This window comes from Urocampus carinirostris, chromosome 18 (genome assembly GCF_059441175.1).
Source record: "Urocampus carinirostris isolate Australia breed hairy pipefish chromosome 18, RoL_Ucar_1.0, whole genome shotgun sequence".
Taxonomy (NCBI): Eukaryota; Metazoa; Chordata; class Actinopteri; order Syngnathiformes; family Syngnathidae; genus Urocampus; species Urocampus carinirostris.
Genome location: NC_142366.1, coordinates 19,896,879 through 19,920,085, shown reverse-complemented (window position 1 = coordinate 19,920,085; position 23,207 = coordinate 19,896,879). Strand labels below are relative to the sequence as shown.

The following is a 23,207-nucleotide window of genomic DNA, read 5'->3' as shown; positions in this document are numbered from 1 at the left end:
GGGATTTTTGGGTGGCAAACATCAGCCTTGGCTCAATTTCTGCCTAGTCAAGACCACATTAAAAGTGCTTTAGCACCTCCTGGATTGCTGAGTTTTCTAATTTCTAATTGAAATGAAGATAATTATTTGACTTATATCTACCTGACCAATAACATTTTTGCCATAGTCCATCTATAGAAAAATAGAGTGATAACTTCTCACTTGGTGTTGACTCATCTTTTAAAGATCTTGCCAGAGCTGAATAAAGTCCTAAATTCAAAAAACAAAAACATGCAAATATTAATACTACTGTAACTACTAATGCAACTTCTAATGTTGATTACATTTTTATTTGTAAGAGAGATCGGTTTCGCAACAAAATTTTAGTAGTCTCCTTATTTTACGTAACGTAATCAAGAATTCATAGTAATATTACAAAATAACTAAACTATGACACATTTTTGATAAAGCAGATGGTAGATAATCATGATACTTCCAATAGTAATTATATTTTGCATGTTTTACGTCTATATTTCAATGCATTTGCAAAAAAAAAAAAAACACCCCAATACTTAGCTTTTTGCTAATTTGAAGTATTATTTCGTTGTTATCTTTCTATACTTTGAATTTGTCTCTGTAGTCAAATAAAAAACACAATTAGAACTACTACAAATACTACTGCAAGTAATAACAACAGCAAGAACATATTTTGCTTTTTCAACATACTGGAAAATAATCTTAACCTTTGTTGGAACATATTGCAATAATTTAAAGGTTGTGCATGCAACTTCAACATATTCTACTTGCTGATGCTGTCTACTGGCTGAAATCATCATTGCAGCTCCTTTTGTTGCACGTGCAAGTATATGGAATTCTTAAATATGCTCAAATAAACCGTCATCTTTCGGGGGCATTTCGACTGTATTTGAAACAGTGCTTTTCTTACTTTCACCATTTTCATCATGAAATAAGACCACGGCCACACGCGTGACAACACTCTCCTAAGTTACAATATATAAAATAATAAAAATAGGCTAATTTGCCGAAAATTATAATAATGACATCAAGAACAGTAATATTTTTGTAGTTTTTCTTTTTACATTATTATCCTTTTTTCACCTCATAACCATAACAGTAAAAATTATGATTATTATGAGTATGATTTTTCAGATTTTAATAACCGATACTGGGATACTTTTTTTTTATTGTGAATCTTAAACCAGTTTATCTCTCTAGTTGCTGTTTTACAGTCATGAAATACAACTAATAAATAAGAAGAATCATTAATTGTCAACAATTTAATGGAAACAGAAGGAACATATTTTTAGTAGTCATACATTTATTCTGGTTTTAATATTAGACACCTGTAAGGGGAGTGCAACGGATTTTGTCACTGTGGGCTTGTTGTGTTACTTATATTCGACTTTCACATCTTTTTTGGCGGTTCTGCTTTTCTAATTTAGGAGATTTAACACAAAGAAAAGGCCCTGAAGACGACTTTTATAACAGGTTGGAATTTCTTATCTGAGATTAAGCTCTCTCCCTGTTCTTCTTTAAAATTTAAACTCCATTGGTATATTTTTCCCCTGTTTTGAGCGTCTACCAAACTTTAAATTTATTATCTGAGATTTAAAGGTATAAATTAGAAAAAATATTTCATGTATACGTATTAGGCATCTATGACAAAAAGTAGTAATTGTCATGATGATTCATGACTCGTTTGGCGCCAGATGCTGCTGGCTACCTGATTGGTTCCCCTTCCTATTTAAGCCCAATCCTTTCACTCGCCTGTTGTCAGTCCGTCAGCAAACCTCTGTTTTTACAAGGCAAGTACTTTGACTCTGACTCCCATCGGTCCCGCTTTTTGCACCCGTTTTCCACCCGTCCGTTCCTGATTTCCCCGTTTGTCTCCAGCTACGACCTGTTTTGCACCCCGACCATGTTTTGCTCTCCCGTCCTGGCCTACGACCCGTTTTTGATCCCGACCACGTTTTGCTCTCCTGTCTCGGCTATCAACCTGTTTTTTCCGTCCTCGACACGACTATCTCCCGCTCTGTAAGATCCACTTCCGCATTCAGAACCTGTTCCGATTCTGTGAGCGGCTTTCTTCCCGCGTCCAGCGAGCACTGGATCACGGGCACTGCTTTTCCTCTTTATCTCAATAAACTTGTGAGAAACGTTACGCTATTGGGTTTACCCTTTGTGCTGGTCGTGACAGTAATAACAGCTTCTCTTCTTCCCATTCAGTCAAACTGAGCCTTCCCGACTGTAACACATCTTCTCTTATCATGATTTTTATTAATATTTAAAACGTTTGTTGCCTTTTTTGACGATAACAATGGGTCCCTAGACAATGTATGATGAGGAAAAGTGGAAATAGCTTAAATCCCAGGCCTTTTACATTGCACATTGCACTTTAAGACAATATCACAGTTTGAAGCCCTATCAATAAAACTGCCACAAAAGTTGTAGTACTGGTCCGGTATCTTGAAATTATCAGTTGATACTGATACCAGATCAGCGCATGTCGGTAATATAGAAACATAATTTATTCATTGGATGCACATTATACATGAGGCTTTACTATCGTATCCGTGAAAAGATTGATCAAGTGACAAATATTGCTGACCACGATCACAAAACATTGGATACGACTGGAATCAAACCCAGGTGGCTCCAGTGAGAGTGCCACATCTTAACCACTTGAACACCGGTGATATAGTTAACATATGAAAAGGTATTCGATTTGATCTCATTATCGCACAAGTCGTTCTGAAGAATAAATAAACACAAAAAAGCACAACGTGGGAACTACTGTTTGTGTGTCTGATGATGAATTTGACTTTAGGTGAAATTAAATAGATTGTAAATTTTATATTGGTATTGTGTTCATAGTTTACGTTGTCAATACATTATTTCATTCATGGCCGCACATAATTCAAAACATGTTATACCGATTCTTAATCAAAAATTAGAGTTGTGGGTTATACACAAGTGCATGTTATATCCATGTAAGTACTTTAATTATGATTTATTTTAACAGGAAAAGACTAATACATAATACATAATACCTTTGTAAATACACAATGAACCTTGACAAAACTCTTTGCTGCCATTGAGGAGTGCAAACCAATTCATTTGAACAGCTATGTTTTTGAGATTAAGGTAAAGGAGTGGCCGCCGATAAGCAGCATTTCCCTATCACGAAGCCACCAAAACGTGTGAGCTATTAGAATCTGACTAAACTCCCAGAGAAATTTGCACTTTCTTGCAGCCGTAGCCTCATTGCTCTGCGTAATGATGCCCTTGAGCAAAGTTCTCGGAATAGTTTGTCCTTTCCCTCCCTCTCCCCTCTTGACAATAAGTCATTGTATGACGTTGGGTTGATGCCACTTCTGGCAACCTCTGACTCGCTGGTTGCCATAGCAGCAAGGAAGAGTCCTCTTGTTTTCTGTACTGAGTGATATTATTTTTTGTGCGGCTGTTTAGGAATACATGAGAGCATCTGCATAAGGGGCGTTGGACTTTTACGTGACAAAATTTAAATTTAATTTCAAGTAAGATTCAGTCAGGACAGAAGACTGGTGTGAAGATGAGATTTGGGGAATTTTTCACTGACCTAAGTTTCGTTTTTGTCAAAGCGCCGTGATTTGCCCCTGTGGTACACAAATGATCGTCAGCCATTTTGAAATCGCATTTGTGTAGCCATTACCGCCTCTGTACCCGCAAACCCTGAATATTCAGTTTCATTTGTGTTTATTTGTTTCTTTTTTTTAACAAAAATCTCAATGGAAGTAATTTACTCCAGGGTTTGTACAACTTTTTGGGTCTTGAAACTCGGGTGTTAAAGCCGAGGAAGAAAAGTCCGTTTAAATCAACATTTTTATCATGGTTTTGGTTCCTAGGTAATCATTAAAAGGACACGGGTGTGAAAAGAGAAGAAAACAAATCATAGATTCTCAAAGTGACCTAACAGCACAATTTTTCTTCTCTTTTTTTGGGGGGGGCGGCATTAGCTCAGGTGGTAAAGCGCTCGTCTTGAGATCAAGAGATCGCAGGTTCGATTCCCGACTCCTCCGTGTTATATGTCAAAGTGTCTCTGGGCATTACACTGAATCCCTTATTCCCCCAAAGCAGGTCGGCGCCTTGCATGGCTGCATAACCGCTATTGGTGTTTGAGTGTGTGTGAATGGGTAAGTGTGAAGCAAATTGTAAACCGCTTTGGGAGGTCTTCATTGACTTGAAAAGCGCTATATAAATGCAGGCCATTTACCATTTTTTTTGCTCAGGCTTTCACAAAGTTTTTGATCTTTAGCAGCAAGTAGTGAATAATCATGTCAGATTCCTCTAGTTAAGCATCATGCTATGTAAAATAAATGCAATTGTTTTGACCTATAAGTATTAAAAAAAAGCTTGTTATGTGTTGTATGATATTTAATGTATTTTCCTAATTAAAAACAAATATATATATATTTTTACCAACTATTTTCACATTTTCAAATTATCGTAGAGTTACAAAATAGTATGTTTAATGAATTATTTTGTTGTTCTATTTCTATTTACAAATATTGACATGTGTATGTTTTCTCTTTAGGCTTCACATTCAAAATAACGTGTCCAATTTAATAAGTGTCAAAGTTAATTAACAGATTTTAGCCAAATCCATCCAAAATTACAGATCCCCCATTGCCAAAGCAACCAAGGTCTATATTTTTCAGGTTACGGGAAGTGCGGTATAATTCTATTTTTCTCAAAACAACTCTCAAAATTAGAGGCCTTAAATGAGCATTGTTGTAAATTTTAAATATTATTCAACACTCCTGAGTACTTTTGTTTGTTACTTTTTGGAATAAGGTATCCTGTTTTTAATCAAGGTGCCTTAGATCAGATTTCTAATAGGCAAAATAAAATATAATCTGTTTCCTCCACACAAAACGCTCAATTTTACCAGAGGCTGAAATCCACTCTTAAAAATGATTGCTCTGTAGCACTCTGCTTGAAGTACCCTTTTAAGTTTTGAAAAAAATAACAAAAAAAAAAAAAACGGTCACAATGCTGTTTAGAAACGATTGACCCTACTTCAAAAATGTGGGTGAAAAAGACCCAAACATCTTTAACCGGTGGACAAAGGAAGCAGCGGCTGGCGGAGCACTTTCAAAAGCCTCACAAATGAAAATAAAACAAATCGAGAAGTGGTGAGAAATAGAATGAGAGGAAGGCCCAAATATGGTTGGATGGAAGGGGTAAAACGTGCTCTGGATGAGAGGTTGATTAATTCAATGGATGCATGAGTGTGTGCTAGGGATGGATGTGAATAGTAAACAATAGTTAAAAATGACTGATATCAACGCATATGATGCAGAGGGGGTAAACCAGTATATGCTTTCCGGCCTCTCTGCTGATGGAGGGTTGCATGGCACAGCAACTCACCCCCTTGTTGCGCAGTGGGCTTAATGTTCAGTGTCAGGTTAGGAAGAGCAAAAGGGAATTAATGTTTGATGAATGAGGGTGTGTTCTTGACTTTAGCCACCTCCCACTAGGGGGATATTGCTTTGGTATACAGACAGATAGACGGACAAACAGACAGACAGACAGACAGAAAGGAAAAAAAAGAGAGAGAGAGAGAGAGAGAGAGAGAGAAGAGAGAGAGAAGAAGAGAGAGAGAGAAGGAGAGAGAGAGACCAGGCTCACTCTTATGATCTTACCTCTAGTTGGCAATCATACAGTAAAACTTTGCTGGCAGAAAACAAAGTTATTGAAAATAAAATTTGGATGCAAGATGAAATTGAAAAATGTCCTACGGTACACTAATGTGCACCTGCACACTGCTTGAAAAACCCTGGGCTAATTTATTCAATCATTCAGGTACACTCACCACACAAAATCCCCCGACCCCATTTCTAGTGTTTCCAAAAATAAAACAGGCCAAAGTGACCGTCATTTATTGAACAAGTAGCACTCACTTGTCTCCTTTACTGCGAGCGATGCCGATCAGTTTTTCAATGCCGCCGGAGTCCCTCAGGGCTTTGGCATTCTCCATGTTCTTGGTGATGACTTCATGAAGTGCACAGCAGATGGCAGTGACCGTATCATCAGACATTGCCTTGCTGGGCGAGACTGCAGTAGTCGAATTGCCGCTGCTGGTGGCGTTGTTACTGCTGCTGCTGCCAGGTAACCGATGAATCAAATCACGCATAGCGTATTTACCTGAAAAGGAGAGAGACATTGATGTACAGTATATACTCGCATATAAGCCAAATTAAGAGCTAGAAATACAACACTGAAATCAAGAGTTCAGATGAGTCTAAAACTAAATGAACCCAAAGGTGCGTAAGACAGAGTAACCAAAATCAGGCTCTGTTGGTTTAGTTTTGCCTTGCTCAATCTGCGTAAGTCAGACTATTGCGCCTACTCAGCTCACCCCTTGCCTGATCTCATCTTCCCATTCAGTCAATCAGAGCCGTCTCAATTGTATTCAAGAGGTACCACATCTCATTTTATTATTATTTTAAAAGTTTTGTTGCCTTTTTTGACGATAACAATGGGTCCCAAGAAAATGTACGGTTAGGAAAAGTGGAAAACAGTGACCACGACAATGGAGTAAAGAAGATAATGGTTGTACGCGTGTCTGCCATGGAAACGCTGCTCAATTGTGCAGTAAATGCTTTCAAATTGTTTCATTTTTATTTTTATGACTGGAAATATAATTTTTATTATCTACACGTTATGGTTGTTTAGGTAAAAATTTTAACGATATTTTGGTTAAGTATTTCTTTTAGTATGTGCCAATTTTAAAGAAGTTTTAGGGGGATTGGCTTACATGCTTATATGTGAGTATATACAGTATATTTCTCTGCACTTCATTTGGGAATCTAAACAGGAATCAATATGACCAGACATACTTTTGGGATAATTCATGCAAAAAATGCAGTCTGGATGAAGAAATAGTGTGAAGCCGGTGATTTGGTAATACCCACTAACTTCTGTGTTTCCATTTGTGACATAAATAATTCTCAGGCCTTTTGAAAGCACCCTTGTTAAATCATTCCAATCTTACATTGTTTAATCATTACATACATTTGTTATTGCTTTTAAGAACTTCAAAATGCTCACTCCTGTGTGTGTTTTTTACCTGTCTAGTCTAGCGAACTGGATATTGATTTGAATACACTAAGGACGAAAAAGTCAGTCTTTCTTCAAAAAAAAAAGAAAAATGTTTTTCAAGAGTTAGATTTTTCTGTTAAAATGTACGCATTTCTTGATTGTTTTTAAAGTTTAGTTTACGCCCTCGGATTTGTTTTTGAAACACAGTGTGATGGACCCATGTTGGGGAGGTAGTTAACTGGAGGCCGGCGTGCTCAAAAAGAGGGATGGTATTTAATAACAAAAGGAGGTACAAAGTGACAAACAGGAGTTCACAAAACAATGAAATGTCTGGACAAAACAAAACCTCCAAATCCAAACCAGGAACAAAGACCAAATCTGGAAATGGAAAATGCAAGGAACAAAGTAACAAATTAACACAGGGGGCACTAAACTATGAACACAATGTCTAGATAGGAAACCCGAAACGAAAGAAAATAGACTTGGCATGGCAGTGGAATGAAAATGACAATGACCAAATAGTCCATATAAAGGCTTAGTTAAATGAGGGACAGGTGTCTCATTATTTGAATCAGGTATTTCCAACTCCAAACCCGGTTGGCACCCTCTGTGTGAAGGTAGCGTCCCAGATCATGACACACAGTCCAGTTACAAATTTAAGACGAAATATAGTATTTTAACCTCCTAAGACCTGAGCTTCTTCTTTGATGTGTATTAATGTCCACGCATGTGGACGCCAGGTCTATGGAAGTTAAGATAAAAAAAATTCAAATGATTGCAATATGTATAACCTTATCCGTCAACCAAAGAACAAAATTATAGCTAAAAGTAATATATTTCTTATTTTATCCATCCATCCATTATCTGCATCATTTATCGTCAGTAGGGTCGCTGGGGTTCTGGAGCCCATCCCAGGAATCTTCGGGCAGTGGGCAGGGGACACCCTGAACTGGTTGCCAGCCAGTCGGAGGGCACACAGGGACAACTCACTCGCTCATTCACACCTCGCGACAATTTGGACCAATCATCCTGCCATGCATGTCTTTGGAATGTGGGAGAAAACCGAAGTGCCCGGAGGAAACCAAAGGCATGCACAGGGAGAACATGCAAACTCCACATGGGGAGGCTGCGGTAGCTGGACTTGAACCCTGAACCATTGCACCATGGGGCTGCGTGCTAACTACTTAGCTGCCGTGCCACCCATTGTTATTTAAGTGTATCCCAATTTTGCAGTGTGGAACTGCAAGGACACCTTCCAGTTAAAAAAATTGCAAAAGTTGAAAATAACATTTACATTTACACTTACATCGGCAATATATATATTATAAATAACAATAATGCTTAACATGAGCAAAACAATTTATGGCAGATAGAGCATCATTTTTCCAATGTTAAGAATTAGTTTACTAAATGAGAATATGCATTTTAAAGACTTCTTCTTCACTTCTCTGTAAGATAAATAATAATAAAGATTAGCAAAATTCCCTGCTAATGGAGCAATCATTTTTGCAGGACATATTTTGCCCCCCAAAATAGGTTTGGAATTTTTGCAGCATTGTTTTTAAGCAGTTTGCAAATATTCTACCGAGCAACAACGCCCATTTCTTCCGTTCCCCCCATTTATCAACTTGATAGACCTAAGACCTAACAGAAAACATCAGACTGCTGCATATTTTACTGCCGATCATAGAGAATTTGTGAGTGTTTAACCTCATTTTAGAAAAGTTTTCAGAAATCAAAAGTACAGCAAACACTCAGGACTTAATGATGCTGTCTGCTCAGGCAATTTGACTTTGCAATAATTCAACGGGCTTAAATCAGGAAGCGCTGTGAAGGAAATTTAACAAGTTAACAGATCCTTTGAGTGTCTAAGTCATAAAGCAAAAAGTCTTGCGCAGCCAGCAAGTGAGTGCTTGGATAACTCCATAAAGCCTTGGCCTGAGAGGGCTCACTGTAAATCCTCTCACGCGGCTGCATTAACGCTCACGCTTAGAATGCAATAAAAAGGGGCCGCCTTGCGATATTTCAGTGAATGGGTTGGCATATGAGGAGACGGAGAACGCGATGACATTCAAAGGATGAACGCTTTGGAGCAATTAAGGAGTTGCGCGAGATGGAGACAGATAGGAATAGCTATAACGCCGAATTTGGGAGAACTTGTGATGACATGCAAATGAGTCGACTGACCAAAGGGGGGGAAAAGTACCGTAATTTTTGGACTATAAGGCGCACCTATAAATTCCAAATTGTCCAGGTGCGCCTTATGTACTGCAGGAAACGGGGTATGAAATTGTAATTGCTTACAGTATTCATAGGTACAGTTGTGTTAATACACAGTGATTTCCGGTATACTTCCATATTTGAGCAATTTTTCATCAAATATCAATGATGCTCCGAATGCAGAGGCAGAAAACAAAAAATCTTTCATAAAAATACTGTACAAGCTCTTTTACGTATGAAACATAAATACCGTAAATTCCAGGCTATAAGCCCCTACTTTTCCCCCAAACTTTCAACCCTGCGGCTTATTCAGTGATGCGGCCAATTTATGTAATTTTCCTAACGGCCGCCAGCGGCGCTCGAGTACAAAAGGTAAGATTTAGACCGGTGGAATATATGCGCCGAGGAAGACTGCATCTTCTTAGCTTGTGCACAAATTAGATTAGCGTAGACATATCCTCATCATGCAAATTGCAAAAAGAAAGGCATATGACTCAACTTTCAAGCTAAACACAATCAAGCAGTCCGATAATAAAGGGAACAGAGCTACTGCACGTAAACTTTACCTTGCGAGCGGGTTGCTAGCGTGTTTCAAATTTAGGGGGCGAGGATGAGTACGGTCCACCGTAGTTTCTACATGTACAGTATGTTTTCTTTAACAGACACGTTTACTGTGTCGCGAGCGTGTTCCTAGTAGCGTTTTGCTACCCTTCACAGGCACGGTTTGGGATGAAAGTTATAATATTATTATCAAAGCTTTGAAAACTCTCTCGGTGTACCGTCTTTCTTTGTAAATATGTGTAACCATGTATAATATGTATTTGCAACAGTATATTTTTGTAATGTATTTATTTTAGAAACTTATTCTGATATGTTTTGCACGAGCAAATAAGAAAGAAGGGGCGGGGAAAACGCGGGCTGACGGGAAGTGGAGTAAAGATGAGACGTGTTTGTGGACGCGGCCGACAATAGTGTATATATATTTTTCCCACCCTTACCTTTAGATATATACACTTTTTTCCTTGGATTACTTTCAATGGGCACCGGGACTCTGCAGGTCTGTATCAAACCTTGAGTACCAGTACCATTTTCCGTTTATTTTGCCGGCTGTGATTTTTTGACTGTGTCGGGTATGGGTGAATTTTGTGTTTGGGTTGCATTTTTTCAATGTGGGCGCATGCGGCTAATATACAGGTGCAGCTTGTGTATGTACAAAATCGGTTTTCTTCCCGAAATGTGGTGGGTGCGGCTTGTAATCAAGTGCGCTCTATAGTCCGGAATTTACGGTAACTGGTAGATTATTGATGCACAAGTGAAGAAGTTAAGGGACTGTTTTACCAATCAGAATGCACTATGCAAATTAGTGTTTATGGCAACATGAGTAAAGATTTAGATGGCCTTTTTAGATGTCATTAGTATCACGGGTAGCCTACTTGATACGGGTTTGATTCCAGTTGCAAACAATGTGTTGAGATTTTAATCAGATATAATAACGGACTGATATATCATTCCACTAACACGGTAGCTCTTCAAATTCATGTGCTTCATAGTCGGATGTGCCATACGTATGAAAAGGTGAAAAGACAGAAAACATTTTTTTTGGGGGGGGGGTGTGCCTCATAACCAGTCGTGCTTTATTGTATGGAAAATATAGGACCTAATTTTGTCTTAATAGGTTTCAGCCCAAAACAATTGCTATGATGGGCAAAATTGCAGCGATCCCTCGCCATAATGCGTTTTACTTTTCATTGTTTTGCTACTTCATCGATTTGGACTTCATGGATTTGTTTTGTGCACTGGGTTGTGCATTGTGATTGACTAGACAGTCACTCCACCTCTTCTCTATTTACATTATGTACAGTAATCCCTCGTTTATATTTTTTTGCAGGTGGTTACATTCTAAAAAGGTCCCACTATTTTAAAAAACCTGCTAAGTAGAAATCTTTATTTATATTTTGAATACTATATTATATATATAGAGAGAGATCTAGATATAGTCAAGTCAAGTCAAGTCATTTTTATTTGTATAGCCCTAAATCACGAAGAGTCTCAAAGGGCTTCACAGATTGTTACACTATATTACACAAACTATTTTCAACCGACAAGAGGAGTAGGTTATTCGTATGCAATGGAGTAGAAGTGAGTTTTAAGTTTAGATTTAAACATTTCCACTGAGGTTGCAGATCGAATCTCAGGGGGAAGAGCATTCCACAGCACCGGTGCCCGGATGGAGAACGCTCTCGAACCAGCAGAAGACTTCTTTGCTCTCGGGATCATCAGAAGACCAGCACTCTCAGATCGTAGGCTTCGGACCGGGACATAGTGGCAGATCAGATCTGAAAGATAAGAGGGAGCAAGTCCATGTATGATTTTGTACAATACTAAGAGAACTTTGAAGTCACATCTTTGGCTAACTGGGAGCCAATGCAGGTTAGCCAAAATCGGTGTTATGTGATCGTACTTTTTTGTCCTGGTTAAGAGCCTCGCTGCGGCATTTTGTACTAGCTGAAGAGACTTGATTCTGGACTTCGGGAGACCGGAGAGTAGTGCATTGCAGTAATCGAGACGGGAGGTAACAAATGCATGAATTATTGTTTCCGCATCAGACTGAGACAGTATTGAACGGATTTTAGCAATGTTGCGAAGATAGAAGAAGGCAGTTCTAGTAATTTGCTTTACATGCATCTCAAAGGATAGATCAGGGTCAAATATGACACCTAAATTTTTAACTGAGTCACTCTGTGTGATGTGACATTTGTCAATGTTCACAGCAGTTTTTGAGAATAAGTCCCGGCATTTAGAAGGACCAATGACTAACATTTCAGTCTTTTCAGAGTTAAGACGCAAGAAATTGAGTGACATCCACTCTTTTATCTCAGTGAGACAGGCCTCCAAATTTCCACAGTTTAGTGTGGAAGATTCCTCCAACGGAAGATATAGTTGAGTGTCGTCTGCATAGCAATGGAAGCTGATATTGTACTTGCGAATAATATCACCTAATGGAAGCATGTAAATGTTGAAAAGTAGGGGGCCGAGCACTGAACCCTGCGGAACACCGCAGGTAACATTAAAGGGCTCAGATGTCGTTTCACCATATTTAACACAGTGTGTCCTATCTGAGAGGTAGGATTTGAACCACGAGAGGACAGCTCCTGAGAGACCAATCCATTTTTCCAACCGTTCTAGTAGGATATTGTGGCGCACTGTGTCAAAAGCAGCACTAAGATCCAGCAGCAGCAAAAGTGATGAAGCGCCAGAATCCATTGACATTAGGAGATCATTTGTTACCTTGATCAGAGCTGTCTCAGTAGAGTGGTTAGCCCTGAATCCTGATTGCATGAATTCAAAAAGGTTATTCTCCGATATGAAAGCATTCAGCTGCTGTGCCACTACTCTTTCGAGTACTTTAGAGAGGAAAGGTAGGTTTGACACAGGTCTGTAATTACTTAATATTTCTGGATCAAGGTTGGGTCGTTTCAGTGTGGGTTTAATAACGGCGGACTTAAAAGCTGCTGGAACTACACCTGAGGAGAGTGATGTATTTATAATATTTAGAACTGAAGGCCCAAGGACGCTAAAAAGACTTTTAATAAGTGAACCTGGGAGCGGGTCGAACTGGCAAGTTGTCGGTTTGGCCGCATTCACCACTTGTTTGAGATCATCAAGTGACAGTTCACTAAAACCGGCCATTTTCCCAGGGCAGCCACCCTGTCGTGCATCTGTAAATTTCAGTCCTTTAATACGTGTGGTACTAACAATATCTTTTGCAATTTCTTCCTGTATGCATTGAATCTTCTTAGTGAAGAAGACCATTAAGTCCTGAGCAGAGTGTGTCGAACTGTCTGCGATAGGCTGTTGCCTTGTAAGCGATGCTACAGTGTCAAAAAGGGCTTTGGGGTTGTTCTTTTGAGACGCAATCACCTTCGAAAGGTAGGCCGATTTTGCAGAGGCAAGGGCCGCTTTATACTTTAACAAGCTGTCACACCAGGTTTGATGGAAAACCTCAAGCTTGGTAGCGCGCCATTTTCTCTCCCATTTCCTGCATTCTTTTTTAAGGGTTCTAGTTTCATCAGTAAACCAAGGTGTGCGTCTTTTAGGACGTGATTTTAGTTGTATGGGCGCTATTGAATCCAGCACACTAGTCAGGGTGGTATTGAACTCATTCATGAGTGAGTCAATCGAGCCATTGTATTTAGGAAAGGACGCAACTGCTCCAGGAAGGAGTTCAAAGAGCTCAGAAACTGTGCCAGTGCTTATATTGCGTCCGCTAAATCCCACAGCTTTATTAACTCTACATTTAGTTAGCACCTCAAATGTCACTAAATAATGATCAGAGATAACAGTAGTACACGGTAGCACCATAATGTTTGAGGTTAAAACTCCTCGAGTCAGAATCAAGTCTAGCGTGTTCCCATTTTTATGGGTTGGCAAGTCAACCAGTTGAGTAAAACCAAATGCATCAATTAGAGAACTAAACGCAATAGTAAGTGAACTGTGTGGGGAGTTCATATGAATGTTAAAGTCTCCCATAATTATAATTTTGTCTGCATAGGTTACCAGTTCAGACAAAAGTTCAGCAAATTCGTCTAAGAAAGTTGTGTATGGCCCAGGTGCACGATAGATAGTTATTACATCAATTGACAATTGAGGGGACCGCATCACAAGAGCCTCAAACGTTTTGTAATTATTAGAGGTACGTGTATTAAATTTGAGCGATTTTTTCAGAGATTAGCGCAACACCACCACCCCTTTTCAGCGTGCGTGCTATATGACTACTCTCGTAGTCTGGGGGAGAGGCATAATTTAGCGCTAAGTGCTCATCCGGGCGTAACCACGTTTCACAAAGACCCATACAGTTAAGTTTATAATCACGAATAATGTTATCAACAAGTAAAGCTTTTGGAGCAAGCGATCTAATATTTAACAGACCAAATTTCAGCTTTGCTGAATCATTTGACTTAGCTGAACTCTTTGTAGTCTTTGTCGAGATCTTCAAAAGCTCCCGGCGTTGTGGCCGTTCGTGAGCGCTGAGTTTAAAGCGTCGGTTGTCCGGCGAGGAATGAATGGTGGAATTAGTTACATCCTCGCGTCCATCCTCGCGTCCATCTTGCTGCTTGGACTTCACACGCTTCACACATCTACCTGCACGGCAACCACGTTTCTGTTTCCTTTCTTTACGGGGCCGCCGCCGTCGTTTATTAAGAGGAATAGCTGTCCACAAGGATGCCGGGTCTCTTTGAAGTTCGCTCGGTATATCATAGGCGTTATAAAAAGTGCCCGAAAAGTCGAAATTTAGACGCCCACCCAACCGAATAAGTTCGTCCCTACTGTAAGTGTTTTTGGCCACACATGTGTCCAAAAGTGAAAGCAAAAAAGACAAGAGAACGGCAATAAATAGAAGATTAGCTGGACAACGAGCCGCAAGCATGTATCCATGCGCCGCCATGAAGGTTATATATATATATATATATATATATATATATATATTTAAAATATATAAAAAATAAAAGCACTGGAGTACTTCATAAACTTTTGTTCTTACAAATAGTTATGTTTTGCATTAATGACCAGATCAATCTCATAATTGACAGAACGGACGGACATGAAAAAAAAAATCACAGCCCTCATACTATGCCAGTACTCCAAATGGGCAAAAGAAAAAGGGAAAAGTACAAGCTAACCAACAAAATAATATAAAAACATGAGAAAAATAAATAACAAACCAATATTAAAAACAAGGATATAATAAAAGTACCATGCATTAGTCAAATAACAGAACCCATATGATGCATAAACAAACACAAGCTAAACATAGTAGTCAAACAATATGCAAACCTCGACAACTTGTACACCCGAATGACACAACCACATCAAACAACAAATAGATAATAATAATAATAATAACAATTTCCTTTGTATTGTCATTCTTTGTAACAATGTACACAGAACGAAATGTCGATACACCTGACCCGTTGTAGCGAGTCGGTGCAGCCGCAGCCAGAGGGCGCCGCCATTATACCAATTAGGTATGTGTCGGTCGAGGCGCGAACCAGCGACCTCCCAGTCTCAAAGCCGGCACACTACCATCTAGGCTACTGCGTATTTTATAAAATTCCTAGCGAAGAAATACATTGGGAAATAGGCTGAACTTTCACAATCGGGAATGCATGATTCACCAGAACAAAGAGCAGAACAAGAAAACAATAAATCGGCCATAATTGAACATTGCAGATGACACAATGATGTCGTGGGAGACAACGGCACAATCATGACAACCAAATCGATATACGCTAGAAACGGATTAAGAGGGCCATTGAAATCAGGGGACCCGGGGAAGAAACCATCAACAGGCTGATGACAGCCACAATTGTGAGCAAAGTTTATTAGAAAGAAGTGTCTGGAAAAAACAGAAAACCCAATTTAATATGAAAATAAATAGACATTATGTCTACTTGTCAAATTGTCATCGGAGTTTTGATTATAATGTAGCTTATTGCTGATTTCAAGACTCTTAAATGTGATGCAAAAAACTACTGAGCTTGTATCAATGAAGTCTTTGATATCGGTAATATAGTTACTATATCATAGTAAATATAAACTGTTCCCTTTTCAAAGAGAGATAAGTTGGTTCTTTATAAGGGATAAATGAAGTAAACCGTAAATAATCATTAAATGGATAAGAATTACAATTAGAACTGTCGTTATTGTCATCGATAACAAGTGAGCGTTGATTACAAAGAGATTCGACGTTGCAGTGCAATCGACCGGTGATAAACATGTCATAAAAGACTTAAAATACTAAAATGAGATCAAAAGCAACTTTGTCTTAATTATTTCGGAATTTAACTCTTCAAAATGGCACACACAAATTCTACCACTGAAGCAACGAAGGCACGATACTTTGTAACACAAACGGCACACATTTTCGTTGAAACACTGCAATTGCGCCAGGCTTTCTTTCTTACATTATTAACAGTGCTTCTTAAAAATATTCACATGTTCATTAAACTCCATAAGGAGCTGTTGATCAGCGGCTGTAAAATACAATGGGCGACACTATCCCGTTTATCGATCCTGACATCGATACCCTGGGTCTTACTGGGGATGCCTACCAGCTAACTTAACAGCCACACTTTTTCATGCAGCCTTGTTATTATGCAATCCACTAAGTCAGAATGAGCCAGCCAGAGTTTTTTATTCAGTAAGCCTGGATTTTTAAAATTCCATTTTCGTGTAACACCCCCTCCGTTCCAAAACAACGAAACAGTTCCTGGTGTCTCAGCGTTTTGAGCTCCACCAGGTGTGACAGTGAAATTTCTATCTATCTATCTATCTATCTATCTATCTATCTATCTATCTATCTATCTATCTATCTATCTATCTATCTATCTATGCTATCTACAGTATCCATCCATCCATCCATCCATCCATCCATCCATCCATCCATCCATCCATCCATCTACCCATGTAATTTCCCTTGAGAGGGGTGACTGACAGCAAGACAAACAATACACAAAAACAAAGAAAAGAAAAAAAGGAAAAAGTAGCAAAAAACAGAAAAAAATTAACCATGCCCAACACCGAAACTAGTTAGGCACCTCGGCACCTGAGTTGGTCATGCTTTCTTCCCTCCAGATGAAACGGGACACAAGAAACCGGCCACGTCACTCGGGTCAGGACGACCCAACACACTCTTCTGTTCAACAGCAGGGCCTGACAGCTTTCACTGGTTTACCCCTGCCGCGTCATACAGGTGCCCTGCCTATCTCTTAGAACGCGTCCAAACATCCCACTATCCTTTCACAAAACCTCTCCACTCATTCCTATCACCAACAAGAGCACTAGCTTCCACTACTTTTAGACTGTTTTCCTGCAATGCACTCACAACACCATCCATCCATGTAAATCACAGCCTGAACAGTCACAAAAACACTGAAGTGCTCTTCAAGTTCAGTGGCTAACTCCTGGCAAGAACACAATATTCTTGTAGGGAACATTGCTTTGTTCATGTTTACTCTACCAACAAACCTCTTTTCACTTCCACTCATTTGATTCAAACAGCCACGATGAGAGAATACTTCTACCAGACCATTCATCGGCGTGACAATCAAGATACCCTGCAAGGGCGTTTACGGCTAATAAGTCAAAGTGAAGAGCGGAGACCGGCAAATATAATCAGGAAGTTCAACGTTAATATTAACCTTCAGGTGAAAGCATGCAAAAAACAATCATACAATTATGCAACGTCAGTGGAGAACTGGCTATCTGAAGGAATGCATAGTGGGTACATCTGCTCTCCGTTATCTCAGGTTGACAGGACAAGCAGAGGTCGAGCGGCTGTTGTCTTTTAGCCCGCAAAGTTTAGCTCGTTTCATCGTTGGACCAACCCGGACGGTGCAAGCTCATTTCCTCGCTGATTAACTGACAAGACGGCTTTGATTTGATGAATTTGCGACCGACCGACTGAATAATTCACCGGCGGTTCGGCTAACTTACTGACCGGCTAATTTAGCGAGCGCCTCGCCAGATAATTGACTGTGCCGGTGACTGACAATTTATTGACTGGAATGGTGATTGAGTGAGCAACTCATTTATCAAGCCACTGACTGGAGAGATTGTAAAAAAAGAAAGAAAGGAATGGCTATGCTTAAAGGGACATTGTGTATTATTTAGTGCCTCCTAGTGGTAAAAAAGAATATCCTTCATTAAAAAGCACAATACTGATTAGAATGGTAGGCAAAAATACATGATTATGATCTGTATCAAATGATGTACAAGATGTAGGTTTATTTATGGGTAAATCTGGCTGTGCCTCATCAGACACAAACGCCACCACACCTCACTGGTGAAAAACAAAGTAGTATTCCTTATTTTAATAAAAACATTTTTTTACAAATTTTCTGGAATGAGTCTGTTATCGTAAAAGTGGCAACGTTTTCTATGAAATATATAATAAAACATAGAAAATATCGAAAAAGAAAACAAAGTAGAGTGCATATCATTTAGCTGCCCCTAGTGGTAAAAAAAATAAGAACAAAAATATTGCATAAATTAAAAAGCACAAATTCATGCACTATCAAAAAAAAGTATTTTTCTAAACACACATAAGTCGAGAAATGTGTATCTATTTCACCTACAAGAAGCTGACATTGTCCACTATCTTGCTGCTACAGCAACCCAAAACCCCACAAAATATCACAAATGGCTGGGCAAACTTAAATAGGATTTTTTTTAATTGATTTGTAAGGCTTTTTGATTAACCCCATTGTCAGACATTTTACAATATACACATAAAAAAATATTCCGTTCATTAGAACTCTTAATCATTTGAACCTTATTAAATCATAAGTAACAAATCATTACAATTTTGAAAACATGTATAATTCTAACAAATTACACCTTTCGTTGACAAAATTTGCAGTTCTCTAATTTGTTACTGCAGCATAAGAAATGTTTACGTTCATGCTCACATGGTGCATTTGACCACAAGATGGCAGTGTATCCAAACAAATACAACGCACTGAATACACTTTCCATTGATCTACTAGTACTACCTCTGTGATCCACCAGTAGATTGTGATCTACTTAGTGAGCACCCCTGCCCTGAAGGGGCAGTGTTTATTATTCGACAGATAGATGTATAATTAGTGCAACCACAAACAAGTGCTACAAATGACAAGAAAGAATACAAATGAAGGAAAATCAAAGAGACATATATCGCTAAACAGCCACATGGAGATCTAGAATAATCAAATTTCAAAATAACCACAAGTACAAAGTAGTGTGAAATAAAGAAAAATATTTGTAAAGTGAGTAGTATTTTTTAGGTAAAAAAACAGTAAAATAAGAATTGGGCAGTTATGTGTCGTCCCCTCAAAAAAAAATCACACTTGCCCAGTCGAGCCCCTAACTTTAAAAGCTGTTATGAGCTGAAACAGGATCAGGACCCAAATGCGTGACGTTCTCACACAAGCTTTTATTTTACAGGAAATGGTGAGCCATGCACGTTAGGCAGCGGTCTGTTGTGGAAAGACAGGAAGCCAGAGACCGACGAGATCGACACCAATTGCCCGAGCAGATATTGGACAGATGGGGTCGACACTGGACAGGACGGGACATACAGGATTGATATAGAGACAGGATATCGAAATTAAACAGGACAAACTAGACAGGAACAAAACTGGAAACCAATAGTAAACAAGACAAAATAAACGAGAACAATACCGGACAGGAAATATCAACAGGAAACAGGACCTAGTCAGAACTCACATCTTGCGGGGCAGAGGTTTGTTGACGGACTGACAAAGGTTGAGCGAGAGCACTGAGCTTAATTAGACGGGAAACCAATCCGTCAACAAGCTTCAGCTGGCGCCAATTGGGCGCCATGGCAACCGTGACACAAGCTTGATTTTTCGAAGCGCTTACTTCCAAGTCAAGTCAAGTCATGTTTATTTTCATAACGCAGACAAATGACAAGTAGAGCCTACAGACTATCATTACACCATCCCCTGATCTAAAACCTACATGAGGGCAAGGAAAAACTCAAAAGCCTCAAGTCAAGTCCTATTTGTATAGCCCTTATTCACAAGGAGTCTCAATGGCTGCACAGACCACACTTATTGCAAACTATAGATTATTATTACACCATCCCCTGATCTAAAACCTACATGAGGGCAAGGAAAAAGTAAAAAACCTCAACATGAAGTAAATGAAAAAACCTTGAGAATGGACCGCACATGAGGTAATCCCCTTTCCAGGATGACCAAGCTTCAATGGATGATGCATTAAAAGAACAATAAAATTTAAAATAAAATATAAAATAATGAAAGTATAATATACAATAAAAACACAAAATAAAAGGGATGACAAAGTTGCAATGGATGATGCATCGACAAACAATACACAGATATTGTCAACATGAAATATCGGTCATTGATAAACTATAGTACAGAAGTGTATTTTAAGCCTTTCATTTTGTTCTTGTTGCGAAATTTAGCCGATGGAGTTGACTCGAATTACTTCTGTCGCCCCTTGCAAGGTAAGAACATCGTGAAACCGTTTCACCGACAACCTCAGGGGGAAGCGATGCCTGAAGAGCAAAGCCAGATTTATTTTTCACGAGCGAGCAGAGGCTTGAAAGTGCGCCACAACGCCGCCACCTTTACTATGTCCAATGCGATTTTTCATGTCCTCTTCAATCTCCTTCCCCTGATTGCAAAACGTTCGCCTGATTATTAGACATGCCCCTTCTTGCATCAGTTAATGAACGTTTATTACGTGACCCCCAGTGCAGCCTCCATCATTTCGGATTACAGAGGTGCTAATATATTCCTGTGCCGCATTCCCCTGTTTCTGCTCGCTCCCGGAAAACCGTGCTTCATCAAGGCCATAACGGCTGATTTGATTTAAAGAAATCCAATTACTCCCCCAACAATGGAGGGATTTGATTGTTTACTGGAGGAAAATGGAGAGTGTTATTAAAGCAAAATTGAAGGTAATTGTCTTAGAGGAATGCTATGAGAGACCAAGCAAGTTGATTGGTGGAGGTGTTCTGCTTCATGTCAGAAAAAAATAATGTTTATTCAACAGTTAGCAGTATATTTCATTTGGTTATAATCCATCGTAAATGTTGCCCAGTGAATTGAGACTTTACATGCTTTTTGTATGTTGGTTGACAGGGGGCGCTACGATAGAAGTCATAGGATAAATTCCCTTTTCTTTCTCTTTCTCGTCGGGTGTTTTCTCTAATTTTTTGGGATCCTGTTTTTGATATTGGACACTGCAAAGGAGATTTCATAGTTGGCCAGTTTATTATTATTTATTATTTTGACTATTATTGCGCACTGCTGTTCGTTGTTCATCGCCATCTATTTGAACAGGATTTTTCTCTTATGTTATTACTATGTTATTACCAGGTTAACTATCAAAAAAAGATTGAACGGACTCAGTCAACCATCCATCCATCCATCCATTATCTGCACTGCTTATCCTCAGTAGGGTCGCGGGGGTGCTGGAGCCCATCCCAACTATATTGGGGCAGTGGGCAGGGGACACCCTGAACCAGTTGCCAGCCAGTCCCAGGGCACACAGGGACAGACAAATTGCTCGCTCATTCACACCTAGGGACAATTTGGACCGGCCAATTAACCTGACATGCATGTTTTTTAGAATGTGGGAGGAAACCAAAGTGCACGGAGGAAACCCACGCAAGCACGGGGAGAACATGCAAACTCCACACAGGGGGTTGGATCTCATGACCTCAGAACTGTGCCGCACACGCGCTAACCACTGCGCCACCGTGCTGCCCCTCTCTCAACCAATAAAACAATAATTTCACTTGAAAATCCCAATGACCAAGCACTGGTGAGGTATTTTCAGAACGCATCCCAACTGTCCTTAGGGGACACCCTGGTGCCCGCGAGCACCACATTGGACACTCCTGGTCCGGAAGAACAAATGTAAATTGACTTACGTTTGCGTTCAATTTTTTTATTATTAATTTACCTTTCAGTTTGCACAACTCTGCCAGGATAAGAAATAAAAAAAACATTGAACTATGATGTTTTATGGATATCCAGTTTGTTGTTGTAAATTTTCTTATTCTTCATTTTTATCATTCTTATTGTGGTAACGCAGTCTTATATTTCTCTTACTCAGACGGATTAATTTTCTACAATTCAACATGTTTTCCTGTATGAGAAAAAAAAACATTTGACCAGGTAGAAGTGAAAACAAAAATTGTGTGAATGGGTAAGTGTGAAGCACATTGTAAAGCGCTTTGAGAGGTCTTCAGTGACTTAAAAAGCACTGTATAAATGCAGAATATTGACCATTTAGGGCGGATCTGCTTTTGTAACCTACTATAAGTAATACAAAGAAAGGGCTCAGGAGAGAGCCTCGAGACTAAGTTGGAATTTCTTATCCAAAGGCTTTTCACCCTGTTCTCCTTGCAAGTTGTAAATCTATTGATGTCTTATCTCCTTATTTTGAGTGTCTACAAAAGTTCAAACTTATCAGAGCCAAGGCCTGTTTTTTTTTTTTTCTTATACAAACACACATCTATAAACACAATCCGTTGAATATTTTTTAAAAACTAGTTCCAGGAAAGAGTTTCATGTGTTTTTTTAAGGCTTAAACGGACGACGAGGAATATTTGACAGGATGTTGAGCAACAATGCAAGAACCCATAACTGTAGCAGTTTTTATTCCACTCTGTGCAACACCTCAGTATAAGTATAAACGTTGAATGTTACTTACACCGACTCATGTCATATTGTAGCAAAAATATCCATACAACAACGGTGTCCAGAATATTCTGTATTTAAACTTCTCGAGAAAAAGTTCATGTCTTATTTTACCAACATCCAGCCACCCGAAATTAAACAAACGAAGTACAAAAGAGGAAGACTTGAGTCAAAACAAACGAAATAAAACCCTCAACTGATAATTTATCTTGAAACGTTTTTTTTTCCCGCAACTTCTAAAAAAGCATCCTGTGCAAAACCTCAGGTAACAACATCTACAATCGGCATTAACATAAACTCAACACTCGTAGCATGTGCCAGAAACCAAAAACACAAGTTTCAAAGCTCTTTTTTATATCTGTGTGCATTTCAGTTATAATCTATTGTAAATGCATCAGTAATTTCAAGATTCGTTATAATTTACCTGATTTTAAAATTCAGCAAACTTTTCAATGAATGTTTTTTTAAAAAGCCTAATTATTCAATTAGATGCATGTCATGATTACTAATGTAACTCAGCTGTGCCCGCTCATTTGGCGCCAACCACCGCGGGTTCTGATTGGCTCCCTCTCTCTATTTGAACCCGGTCCTGTCAATCCCATGTTGTCAGTCGGTCTGCAAATCTCTATGTATACTAGGCAAGCCTTTTTTGACCCTGAC

At 39.1% G+C, this 23,207-nt stretch overlaps 1 protein-coding gene across 4 annotated transcripts in view; it reads right to left on the bottom strand.

Moving 5' to 3' along the window:
* Positions 1-23,207, bottom strand: part of ctnnd2a (catenin (cadherin-associated protein), delta 2a) — a 464,623-nt gene that overhangs the window by 35,325 nt on the left and 406,091 nt on the right. For all 4 annotated transcript variants that reach the window (XM_088322042.1, XM_088322045.1, XM_088322044.1 and 1 more), the window contains exon 20: positions 5,943-6,186. In XM_088322042.1, coding sequence (XP_088178168.1) covers positions 5,943-6,186 — 244 coding nt within the window. The remainder of the gene's footprint in view (positions 1-5,942; positions 6,187-23,207) is intronic.